At 56.9% G+C, this 12763-nt stretch overlaps 1 protein-coding gene across 4 annotated transcripts in view; it reads right to left on the minus strand.

Annotated features, from left to right (window-relative positions):
• Positions 1-12763, minus strand: part of LOC119969490 (protein unc-93 homolog A-like) — a 150972-nt gene that overhangs the window by 25101 nt on the left and 113108 nt on the right. For all 4 annotated transcript variants that reach the window (XM_038803189.1, XM_038803182.1, XM_038803176.1 and 1 more), the window contains one exon: positions 695-906. In XM_038803189.1, the coding sequence (XP_038659117.1) occupies positions 695-906 (212 nt within the window). The remainder of the gene's footprint in view (positions 1-694; positions 907-12763) is intronic.

Raw genomic sequence — 12763 nt, forward strand, 5'->3', positions numbered from 1 at the left:
CTTCCTTCTATTTCCAGTTTTGCTTCTCCGCCTTCCGAATTTATGCACAGGTTCCTATCCCTCCTACAACACCAGTTTAAATTCTCCCCAACAACACTAACAAATCTTCCTGCCAAGATATTGGTCCCAAGCCTGTTGAGCTGCAATCTACACGACTTGGCCCACCTGCCCTCCAACCTGTCCCAATGCCCAAACATCCAAAGCCCTCCCTTCTGCATCTTTTGAGTTATTCATCAGCTGCACTTTCCTATTTTGTGGGCAGCATGGTAGCATTGTGGATAGCACAATTGCTTCACAGCTCCAGGGTCCCAGGTTCGATTCTGGCTTGGGTCACTGTCTGTGCGGAGTCTGCACATCTTCCCCGTGGTGCGTGGGTTTCCTCCAGGTGCTCCGGTTTCCTCCCACAGTCCAAAGTTGTGCATGTTAGGTGGATTGGCCATGATAAGTTGCCCTTAGTGTCCAAAATTGCCCTTAGTGTTGGGTGGGGTTGGTTGGTTATGGGGATAGGGTGGACGTGTTGACCTTGGGTAGGGTGCTCTTTCCAAGAGCCGGTGCAGACTCGATGGACCGAATGGCCTCCTCTGCACTGTAAATTCTATGATTTCAGTACTCATTCACATGTGATGTGGAATAATCTGGATATCAATACCTTGGAGGATATTTATATATTCATAAATGCTTTTAGAATTTGTACCTTTGTATAATCACCAGCAAGGAAGCCCTGTTCAAATCCACTGTACATTGTCATAACAATGAGCAGACATTGGCGTTTGTCCTTTAACTGTGTGAAAGTAGCCACCAAGACAGACCATATGTTTATGTCCTTCCCTTTAAAATGTTTCACTTCGTCCTGATCGAGTTGATCCAGAAATAAAGCAACAAGGATTACTCCACCTACACCAACACCTATTGGAAGCAAAAGACAGTATTAGAACAAGCAGATGAAAAATCAGGGTCACTTATCTCCAAGGCTTCATAAGCTTTCCTAAGCACAAAGTTGAAAGACTGTTTTCAATGAGTGTGAAATCATATTGATGCGACCATCAATTCACACGAGACAGAGAGTTGAAGTGAACAGTGGCTTTAATCAACTAGAACAGTGCCTGCCTGCGACTGCTCTGCTAGTGAGAGCCGCTTACAGGGCAGCTGCTCTTTTTACCTCACCTCAAGGTGCAGAGCCAGGGGCGGAGCCCATAAGGGCACCAACATGATACAATCAGTGTAGTACAGTACAATGGTCCATAGGTGGAGCCCACATGGGCAACAGCGTGGTATAATGTAATACACTGGTGAATGGTTACTATAATATGTTCACCATATTCACCCCGTGTTACAAAATTGAAGTCCGGTGGGGGTGAAGGGCTCACAGGTTCAGTCTGTCTGGCGCCCTGATCGTGCGCTGCGATCGCCGGAGCACTGATTTAGCAGCGGTGTCGAAGTCATCGGAGAGAAATGCTACTGGCCTGCCCTCCTGGTTAAGGGTGGCGGCGAGGGCGACCTCTGACGCATCGCTCTTCACCTGGAAGGGGGAGGACTCGTCCACCGCGCGCATCGCGGCCTTGGCGATATCTACCTTGATGCGACTGAAGGCCTGGCTGGCCTCAGCCGCCAGTGGGAAGATGGTAGCTTTGATCAGTGGGCGGGCTTTGTCCGCATAGTTGCGGAACCACTGGGCATAATAGGAAAAGAACCCGAGGCACCTTTTCAGGGCTTGGGGCAGTGGGGAAGGGGGAGTTGCAGGAGGGGGCGCATACGGTCGGGGTTGGGCCCTAGAACTCCATTTTCCTCGACATAGCCGAGGATGGCTAGTCTGGTTGTGCGGAAAACACATTTCTCCTTGTTATAAGTGAGGTTGAGGGCTTGGGCGGTTCAGAGAAACTTCTGGAGGTTGGCGTCGTGGTCCTGCTGCTCGTAGCCGCAGATGGTGATCTTGTCCAAATACGGAAATGTGGCCTGCAGCCCGTACTGGTCCACCATTCAGTCCATCTTTCTTTGAAAGACCAAGACCCAGTTGGTGACGCCGAAGGGGACCCGGAGGAAGTGTAAGAGGTGGCCGTCTGCCTCAAAGGCCGTGTAGTGGCGGTCCTCCGGGTGGATTGGGAGCTGGTGGTATGCGGACTTCAGATCCACCGTGGAGAACACCCGGTAGTGTGCGATCTGATTAACCATGTCCGCTATCCGGGGAAGGGGGTATGATCGAGGTGCGTGTACCGGTTTATGGTTTGGCCGTAGTCTACAACCATCCGGTTCTTTTCCCCGGTCCTGACGACCACCATCTGAGCTCTCCAGGGGCGATTACTGGCCTCGATGATCCCTTCCCGCAAGAGCCGCTGGACATGATAAAAGTCCTGTCCTGGATACTATACCGCCTGCTCCTGGTGGTGACGGGTTTACAGTTGGCGGTGAGATTTGCGAAGAGCGGGGGAGGGTCAACCTTCAGGGTCGCGAGGCTACATACGGTGAGGGGATAGGGGCCACCGAACTTCAGGGTCAGGCTCCTGAGGTTGCACTGGAAGTCCAGTCCCAACAGAAGAGGAGCGCAGAGATCAGGAAGTACATATAGCTTAAAGTTTGCGTATTCGACACCTTGTATCACGAGGTTTGTGACAGTGTACCCCCCCCCCCCCCCCCCCCCGATCTGCACTGAGTGCGATCTGGAAGCGAGGGAGATTGTTTGAAGTGCAAGGGAGATTTGGAGCGAACAGAGCCTTACCGTGTCTGGGTGAATGAAGCTCCCTGTGCTCCCGGAGTCAAACAGGCAAGGCATTTCGTGTCCATTGACCCGGACGGTCATCATGGAGTTCCGGAGGTGCTTTGGGCGTGACTGGTCGATGGTGACTGTGCCGAGTTGCGAGTAGCCAGCGTGGTCAGAGGTGTTGGTGTGGTCCCAAGGTGGCGGCCCACGCCGGTTGCACGTGTCGGGCGGCATTGCAGATGGCGGCCCACCTTGGGCGCACGTGTCGGGTGGCGAGGACGATGGCGTCCAAGATGGCAGCCCCCATGAGTCGTACATGGCGGGCCACGTGGGAGACGGTGGCCAAGGTGGCGGCCCCCGTGAGTCACACGTGTTGTGCGGAGTCGAATATGGCTGCCCCCACGGACAGCACGATGACGCGTCTGAAGGGGGCGGAGCCTGAGTCTGAGAGTCGGGCCTGTGCTTTGGAGTCTTGGACCTGGCCAGGCAAACTTTGGCATAGTGTCCTTTCTTGCCGCAGTCGCTACAGTTCGCGTTTCGAACCGGACAACGCTGCTGGAGTGCTGGTGCTGGCCGCAGAAATAGCAGGGTAGCCCCCCCGAGTTGGGCGGGCAGCCGCACGGCACAGGCCTGGGGTACTCTCTGGTCGGGAGTCCACGAGGGGGTCGCGTGATCGGAAGGGAAAGCGTTGAGGCTTTGAAATGCTACTTCTCGTGAGGTGGTTAATTTTACCGTCTCTTCTAGGTCGAAGGCGCCCTTCTTTAGCAGGCGCTGCATGACGTAGATGGACCGAACCCCAGCCACGTAGGCGTCCCGGACGGCGAGTACCAAGTGTTGGGAGGCTGTGACGGCCTTGTAGTTGCAGCTTCGCGTGAGGACCTTGAGGTCGCGTAGGTACTCCTCCAGCAATTCCCCGTGGCGTTGGTGGCGAGTGGTGAGGAGGGCAGCGCATACACTTAGTTCACCGGCCTCATGTAAAGGTGCTTCAGCATCGCAAGGGCATCTGCGTATGTGGTCGCTTCCACAAGTTGCACCGAGATTCTGTGGCTTACCCGGGCATGGAGGAGGAGGCACAGCTTCTGTTTTTCGGTGACGGAGGACAAGGAGGAGGCGGTGTGGTAGGCCTCGAAATATCGGAGCCAGTGTGAAAAAGTCCCTTTGGCCTCGGCCTGTGGGTCGATTTCCAGTCGGTCAGGTTTGAGGGCTGATTCCATCGTGATGTTGTAGTTGATTCAATTTATGCGACCATCAATTCACACGAGGCAGAGAGTTGAAGTGAACAGTGGCTTTAATCAACGAGAACAGTGCCTGCCTGTGACTGCTCTGCAATGAGAGCCGCCTGCAGGGCACCTGCTCTTTATACCTCCCCTCAAGGGGGCAGAGCCCACAAGGGCACCAACATGATACAATCAGTGTAGTACAGTACAATGGTCCATAGGTGGAGCCCACATGGGCAACAGCATGGTACAAAGCATAGTGGTTAGCATCAATGCTTCACAGCTCCAGGGTCCCAGGTTCGATTCCCGGCTGGGTCACTGTCTGTGTGGAGTCTGCACGTCCTCCCCGTTTGTGCGTGGGTTTCCTCCGGGTGCTCCGGTTTCCTCCCACAGTCCAAAGATGTGCGGGTTAGGTGGATTGGCCATGCTAAATTGCCCGTAGTGTAAGGTTAATGGGGGGGATTGTTGGATTACGGGTATACGGGTTACGTGGGTTTAAGTAGGGTGATCATTGCTCGGCACAACATCGAGGGCCGAAGGGCCTGTTCTGTGCTGTACTGTTCTATGTTCTAATGCAGTGCAGTGGTGAATAGTTATTATAATACGTTCACCACACATATGGGGTATGAAATGATTGGGGAGAATAGCTTTCATGTTGAGTCTGTAAGTAACTCCTTCGAAGTGTGCAATGATTTTTCACATGGCCATCATATATAAGGGGCTGGATTTTTTGGTTGCACAGGGATGGAACAGAGATGGCCGGCATGCCAGTTAGTAGATACCATGGCCAGTGCTGGCCATGCTCATCAGGGCTGGGGAAAGGTTACCCTGCAATCCTACCTAATCCCTGATTGCAGTCAATTAAACTGGTTAAAGAGCTCATTGAAAACTCATTAATGGGGGAATGTTGTTGTTTTCCCATGGGTTCATGTGCTATGCATGTTGTCTGGGGCAGACCAGGTTAAGGGAGGCAAGGACAAAGTGTGGAACCAGACAGAGGCTGAAAAAGTAGAGAGCTCTGGTATCAAGAGGCAAGGGAGAGGGACAAGGGGCAAGAAGTAAATGGAGACTATGGGCGGGATTCTCTGATCCTGGGGCTAAGTGTTGACGGCGTCATAAAGGCCAGAGCGTTTTACGGGGGCGTCAACAGGCCCCGAGGAGCAGCGATCCTGCGCCGCACGGGGGGCCAGCACGGCACTGGGGAGCCTCACGCTGCTCCAGCTGCCGATACCGGCGTCAGAACGGGCGCCGCGGGTCCGCGCATGGGCGCTACGGTATGCACATGGGTTGCCTTCGCTGCCCCGGCCCTATACAACATGGCGGAGAGCTACAGGAGCCCGGTGCGGAGGAACATAGGCCCTCACCAGGATAAACCCGCCTGTTGATTGGTAGGCCCTGATCACGCGCCAGGCCACCATGGAGGCCCCCCCTGGGGTTTGATTCCCCCTCCCCCCACCCCCCAACCAGGCCACCCCCCCCCCCAACATTAACGCCGAGGACCCGCCGGGTAGGACCATATGAGAATGGCGCTGGCGGCTCTCGGCCTAACTCGGTGGGCACTCGGCCCATCGTGCGTGGAGAATTGCCGGGGGAGGGCGCGTAGAGCGGCCCCCGACCACGCCAACGCCAATAGCGCCGAATCTCCAGTCACCGGGGAATCGGCACACCGGCGGCGGGGCAGCGTCGCATGAATCGCGCCCCCCCCGGGCGATTCTCCGATCCGGAGCGGGGTCGGAGAAGGAGAATCCCGCCCCATATCCTTCAGCAGATAATCTACTGGCAAAGAAGAAGCTGTTATGAGATGCCAGAAAACTAGACAATACGCCTCTTCAGGCAGTTCGTCACAGTCATTTGTCAGCACCAGAGACTTACAGAAAGTGAAAGTGAATATCTCTTATTGTCACAAATAGACTTCAATGAAATTACTGTGAAAAGCCCCTAGTCGCCACATTCCGGCGCCTGTTCAGGGAGACTGGTATGGGAATTGAACCGTGCTGTTGGCCTGCCTTGGTCTGCTTTAAAAGCCAGCGATTTAGCCCAGTGTGCTAAACCAACCCCTAGTACTGTGAGCAGAATTGGTTACCATACTCAGTATTCATTAAAGTCACTGCAACCATGCTTCTGAGTCCTTCCAAGGATTAGCTGTGGACCTTGGCAGCATTGCACAAATAACAGAATACCACTGCATTCCCCAAGTCACTGATATTCCATTTGCCAGTGATAGACAATATATTCATTTCATAATAGACACAGCCTCGCTCTGACAGAGGGTATTGGATTCATTCCCTCCCTGGATTCTCCAAGATACAGGGCACCATCGATTGTGCCCAAGTGGCTACCAAGGCACCCAGTGATTATCCACTCAGATTCATTAAAAGAAAGGGCTTCCACTCCATCAAAATTCAGTTGATCTGTGCCCACAACAAGAGATTCCTCCATGAGTGCACCACCGTTCCCGACAGTTCCAATGAGTTCTTCACTCTCTGCAGGCCAGGCTGCTCTTCACTCCAATGGATCCTAAGTTACAAAGTATTTCTCTTGAAGAGGTAGTTACTCACATCCCTCTACATGTGGGGTAATCGGGGTGGAAAGGGAGATACTTTGTGGGGATAATTGGAGACGTAGGGCCAAGTTAGGAAGGTGGAGAGTAGTAGGAAGTCCAGGTCATGGCGGTGTAGGGGGGGGGGGGGGGGTGCATGGGGGGGGGGGGGGGGGGGGGGTTGCAGTCCCTCTACAAGAGTCCCAGACAAAGGCACTGATGTGATTAAACCAGGGCCATCTGCTCACCAGAAACTCCATTGAACAGGCAGTGGAGTTCTCAAGATGAATTTCTACTGCATGAATTGTTTGGGAGGAGCCGAGCAATACACTCTTGCAACGTCAATGCCAGAGGACAGCAGGGATCCTGGATGTCACTCCAGCTGCCCCTCTATCCCATAGAGGAGCCCAGGGGGCCCTGGGCACCCACAGAGACGAGAATGGTCCAGGAGACCCTGAGGGTGTCCAGGCCATCTGACTCCTCCGTTCCTGTGACTGACACAACTCCAGCCCCGCACAGAGGAGGGGGACACTTCAAGCCCCAGCCTTCCAGGGGACGCCTACCATGGTAATCACAGGCAATTGGCAGACAGAAGGCCACCTTCGCCTCAGATATGGATCCTGGTGAAACACCTTGGCATAGCGTAATGGGAATGAAGAGAAAGAAATGAAAGCCACACCATGGGCTTGGCTGATAAGATAGTGAGCACTCATGTCACAACCATTTATGTATTCAAAATGCACCCGCTCTCATTTCATTGCTGCATGCACTGCCATCATTTCATCCTCCGCGTCTAAGCTGGATTCCCAATAATAGTGTATACTCCATCTCCTTTCTGCGAGGGTGTAGGCTGAATGGTTGTGCTTCCCTCACATTGTCACTATGTAGTGATGCCCTTATAGGACAAAGATGAGGAGAATATATTTTCCCACAAAGGATTTGGAACTCTCTTGCCTCAGAAGGCGGTGGAAGCAGGGTCATTAAATATTTTTAAGGCAGAGGTGGATAGATTATTTTTAGGCAAGGGAATCAAAGGTTATTGTGGTAGATGAGAATGTGGAACTCTATTCACAGATAGCTTTAACTGTAGCTGTGACAAGAACCCTGTATGTTCTGTTGACTCGTGCCAGAGTAATGCAGATGCAAAGAAAGACTGAGGGGTGACTTCATGAGGTCTTTAAAATTATGCAGGGGTTTGAGAAGGTGAATGCAAATGATGGGCGAGATTCTCCGGACTCACGACGGGTCGGAGAATAGCGGGCGTCGGAAATTTTTACGGCGACGCTGTTCCGACGCCCTCCCGCTATTCTCCGAACCCCGCAAATTGTCGGAGTCGCGTTTCCCGACAAACGCCTCCTTCCCGCCCCTGACACGACCAGAATCGCCACTGAGAGCCCCCCCGCTATTCACCGGCCCGGATGGGCCGAAGTCCCGACGTCATGGCGCCCTGTTTGGACGTCGTGAAACACACCTGCTTTTTAAATTCGTCAACCAGTCGGCCTGGCTGACGACTGCTTGGAGGAGGTCAGGGCACCACTCTGCGCACCGCTCAGCGCACCGCTCAGCGCACCGCTCGAGTCTGGCCACAACGGGGAAGGCATCCCTGGGAACGGGAGGGGGTCCAGAACGGGGGCGGTGGGGGGGACGGAGGGGGCAGTGGGGGAGACGGAGGGGGCAGTGGGGGAGACGGAGGGGGCAGTGGGGGAGACGGAGGGGGCAGTGGGGGAGACGGAGGGGGCAGTGGGGGAGACGGAGGGGGCAGTGGGGGAGACGGAGGGGGCAGTGGGGGAGACGGAGGGGGCAGTGGGGGAGACGGAGGATGCAGTGGGGGAGATGGAGGGGGCAGTGGGGGAGACGGAGGGGGCAGTGGGGGAGACGGAGGGGGCAGTGGGGGAGACGGGGGAGGCAGTGGGGGGCGACGGAGGGGGGGGGGGTTTAGGTAGAGAGTGAGCCGTCCAACCCCGTAACAAAATGTCTGCCACCATGCCATGGTGTGCAGGTGACGAGGACACGGCCGCTGGTTCCCCTGTGGCTTCCGGCCACAGGCCACTGACGCACCCGTGAGGAGGACATAGTTTACTGGCCGTTGGATGCAGGAAGTGACCAGGGGTTAGGCTGACCGCGTGTCAGCAGCGCGACCAGGCCACCGGGACACACAGGTATCCCGTGGCAGGAGGCTGCCGAGGTGTCGACTAACGTCCGTCTAACATGTCCCGTTTCTCCGCCCCCCACCACCCTTCTGTAGGTTAGCACGATGCATGGGAACAGAACGGCTATGTTCTGCGCAGTGGTTGGGGCCGCTCTACTGGATTTGGAGATGCAGCAGCATCCACACCCACAACCCGCAGTGGCTGCAGGGCCAGCTGCAGCAGCAGAGGGAAGGGCCGAGGAGTTGCCAGTCGTCGAGCAGCATGGGGGGGGGGGGGGAGGAGGAGGAGGAGGAGGAAGAGGAAGAGGAGAGAGTGAGGGTGCAGCCACGGCGTCAGAGGCGACGACCAAAGCCGAGGGTGTACCGTGTCCGGGTCTCTTTCCTAACAATGCCGGACATCACCTGCAGGAGAAGACTCCGGCTGAGTAGGCAGACGGTGATACATATCTGCGAACTCCTGTCGCACCTCGCCCCACGTGGAACGGGGGGAGGACACGCGATCCCGGTAGCCATCAAGGTGACGGTCGCTCTGAACTTCTATGCTACCGGCTCCTTCCAGTCTCCGAGCGGGGACGTCTCTGGGATCTCCCAGTCATCGGTGCACAGGTGCATCCGGGATGTGACCGACGCCCTCTATGCCATCGCCGATCGCTACATCACCTTTCCCGAGGACCGAGCAAGTCAAGACTCACGAGCCCGTGGATTTGCCAGTGTGGCCGGGATACCGAGGGTTCAGGGGTCAATCGACTGTGTTCACGTCCCCATGCGCCCGCCTGCTGTGGACAGGGACGTGTTCACAAACAGGAGGGGGACATACTCCATTAATGTCCAGGTGGTATGCGACCCCCACATGAGGTTCATGAACGTCTGTGCAAGGTTCCCAGGGAGTGTGCATGACTCCTACATACTAGCGCAGTCGTTCATCCCTGCGATGTTTGAGGGACGTCCCCCCCGGCTGAGGGGCTGGTTGCTAGGTGACAGGGGTTATCCGCTGAGGTCTTGGCTGATGACGCCGATACGGAGGCCTCAGACCAATGCGGAAACACGATACAACGAGGCCCATGCAGCAACCAGGGGTGTGGTGGAGCGCTGCCTTGGCCTCCTGAAGATGAGATTCAGGTGCCTGGACCGCTCCGGAGGGGCCCTGCAGTACCAGGCCGACAGGGTCGCTCGCATTGTAGTGGTCTGCTGTGCGCTGCACAACATCGCGATGCAGAGGGGAGATGACCTGTTGCAGGAGGCGGAGGGAGAAGCTAGTGGCAGTGGTGCCAGCACAGAGGAGGAGGAGGAGGAGGAGGAGGAGGAGGAGGAGGACGCTGGCGGAGTGGCGGGCGCAGCACGCAACAACGACCCAGGTGCTGGTGATGTCCAGGAGGCGGCACGACGGACCCGGCAAGGACGGCGGGCACGCGATGCCATGGTGGCAGCACGGTTCACGCATCGCATGTGACGTCCCCGATGAACACCAAACCACCACCTGCATCGCTAGTCATGCAGAGGGTCACCACACAACTGCCACCACCAAACCCCCCCACCCCCTCAGTGTACACTGCTCCACTTCGACATGACGCTTATCACTGGGTCCAGACGGAATGGCACAACATTGATGGCTGTGTCAGCGGGTGTGATCAGTGCCATGTGGAATGATGACAGCCCGCTCTGCGAAGAGCTGTGAGCTCAGAATCGTTAGAGAGAGTCTGACCCATGGCAATAGCTGAACCATCCACCTTGGTGGCCGCTGAGTTCGTCACTGACACTCCATCACGTGCCCGCGTGGGCTAGCTGTGGGAGGGGGGTAGGGGCAGGGACTGCACACCCGGCACCGAGGTTTCACCACCCGCCACCCCCAGCGACACTCGGTCACCATCACGATTCCTGTGGCTGTGGAACAATCACACGGTATTACAAGTAAGGTGGAACAGTGTGTTTAATATTAACAATTATTTACAGGTGCCCTACCCCTACAACTAAACTGTGCCCTTCACCCGTGCCAACTTACTCAGTGTCTATCTTAGTTGCCTTACGGGCCCTACCACTACGTCTAAGTGAATCCCCAGATGATACAGCAGGAGTGGAGGAGGATTGCTGCGAATCGCCCCCCTCGACTCGTTTCTCCTTGGCCAAGCGTTTCCTGGGGCGACCCGGCCTTGATGGGCCAGGCTGCTCTGCGGGCGTCTCGGGTGACATTGTGCCACCCTGCTCTGCCTGCTGCCCACCCGATGCACCAGGGATGGGACGGGGGGAGGCCGAGAATTCCGGGACGTCCCGTGATGGAGTTAATGGGACGGGCCCCGAAACCTCCTCCTCCCTCGGGGAGCCCGGTGGCCCCCGGGCCTCACTTTGGGACAGAGGTGCGAGCGGGGAGGTTCCCCGTCGCACCACCGACACCTGGCGCTGCCAGTCCTGGAGGCCTGCAACGGTATCCACCAGGATCCGAAGGTTTGCAGAGACGGAGTCCAGGGAGTTAGACATTCCCGCCAGGGACTGTGCGATCTCAACCTGATTGTGCACGACGCCATCCAGCACATGTGTCAGGCGGTTGATGCTCTCGGCGACTGACTGCTGCGACTGGCCAATGACCTGCTGAGACTCGGCCATGGCCCGCAGGGCGCCGGCAATGTCGGTTTGGCTCTGGCACATTGCTGCCTGTGAGAGGGCAACCCTGTCCAGGGCCGAGGATGACGCGTGCACATTAATCCCAACGTCTTGCATAACCTGACCCATTGCCTCCACCGCGGATGCCACCCGTGCGGTGTCGGACTGGGTCTCTGCCATGAGCGGCACCACTCCCTGCTCTTGGACGCGGATCGACTCCTCTAACAGCGTCTGCAGAGTCTGGAAGGAAGCCCTCATCCCGTCATTGTTTCCCTGGGTTTCCTGAGGCATCGGCTGTGCGGGTGGGTTGAGAAACTCCAGGAACTCCGAAAACGTCTGGGAGCCAGCTGCATCCTGGGCCTGGTCTGGCCTCCGCGAGTCCGGGCCCTCTGTTGCTCCGACCTCCACCTACTGTACCTGCTCATCTGTGATGTGCCAACCAGACTGTGCCCCAGGAGACTCATCACTAAATAGGCCCGCCGGGGTGTGTATCTCTGGGATGATGGAAGTGGTGGGAGAAAGCAGTGCCGCAAGCCCGACGCTCTCAATGGTTAGGTCCTCGTCCAGGGTGTGGGGCCGCTCAGCGACAGGAGGGTTGTCCCTGGCCATTTCTGGTGGTGGTGGTGGACCTCGAACCCTCTGTGCGTCCTGGTCCGCAGATTGGGTTGGGGCAGATAGGGCTGCCCGCTGATCGGGCACCCTCTGTTGTGAGGCCCCGGGTGAGGTGGCGGCAGATTCGTGTCTCCGTCTGCAGCCAGACGGCCCTGGTCGTTCGGCATCACGTCCTAGGGAAGAGAATGAGACGGGTTATTTCGATTTGCTCGGCAGGCCGCTGGACGGTCCCAGTGGGCAGGGTGTGTGAAGGGACAGAGGATGGGGAGGTGTCCCAGTGGGCAGGGTGTGTGAAGGGACAGAGGATGGGGGGGGGGGGAGGGTGTTTGTCAGGGAGGGTTGTCTCACTTGCTGCAGTTCCGCCAACCTCGCATTGCGCGATATCGCGGGTGGCAGACCCCCCAACAAGGTCCAGTGCCCTCTGTTCAAAGGTGCTGAGGGGGTGCATGTTGGGCGAACCCCCTCCAGTCTTGTGCCGCTCACGGTGGTTATGACCGGCCTTGGCCTGTTGGGGGAGGAAACATAGGTAGATCATTACAAAACGGTAGGTCTCAGAAGTCCGTTCTGATACTGGCACAGTTTGGGGGGGGGGCAAGTTGTCATCAGATGATTGCATCTCTCCTCGGGGCCAGAGCGCTGGGTCTGTGACAACTTTGTGAACCCCCCTCAAAAAACTCTGCCCCAATCCCCCCCCCCCCCCCCCCCCCCGGGCAGTTAAGGGGGAGGGATGGTTGTGACTAGGGGGCACCCTCATGGCACTTACCCTGGCAGACCTGGTGAGGTCATGTAGCTTCTTTCGGCACTGCTCTGCTGAGCGAGGGGTCTGCCCCACAGCACTGACGGCAGCAGCCACGTCACGCCAGGCCTGGCGTACCGTGCTGGCAGGTTGGCGATGCCCTCTCCGCGGGCGGATGATGCCCCTCCTCTGCTCCACGGCATCGAGCAGCGCCTCGACG

This window comes from Scyliorhinus canicula, chromosome 1 (assembly GCF_902713615.1).
Source record: "Scyliorhinus canicula chromosome 1, sScyCan1.1, whole genome shotgun sequence".
In the NCBI taxonomy this organism is placed as follows: Eukaryota; Metazoa; Chordata; class Chondrichthyes; order Carcharhiniformes; family Scyliorhinidae; genus Scyliorhinus; species Scyliorhinus canicula.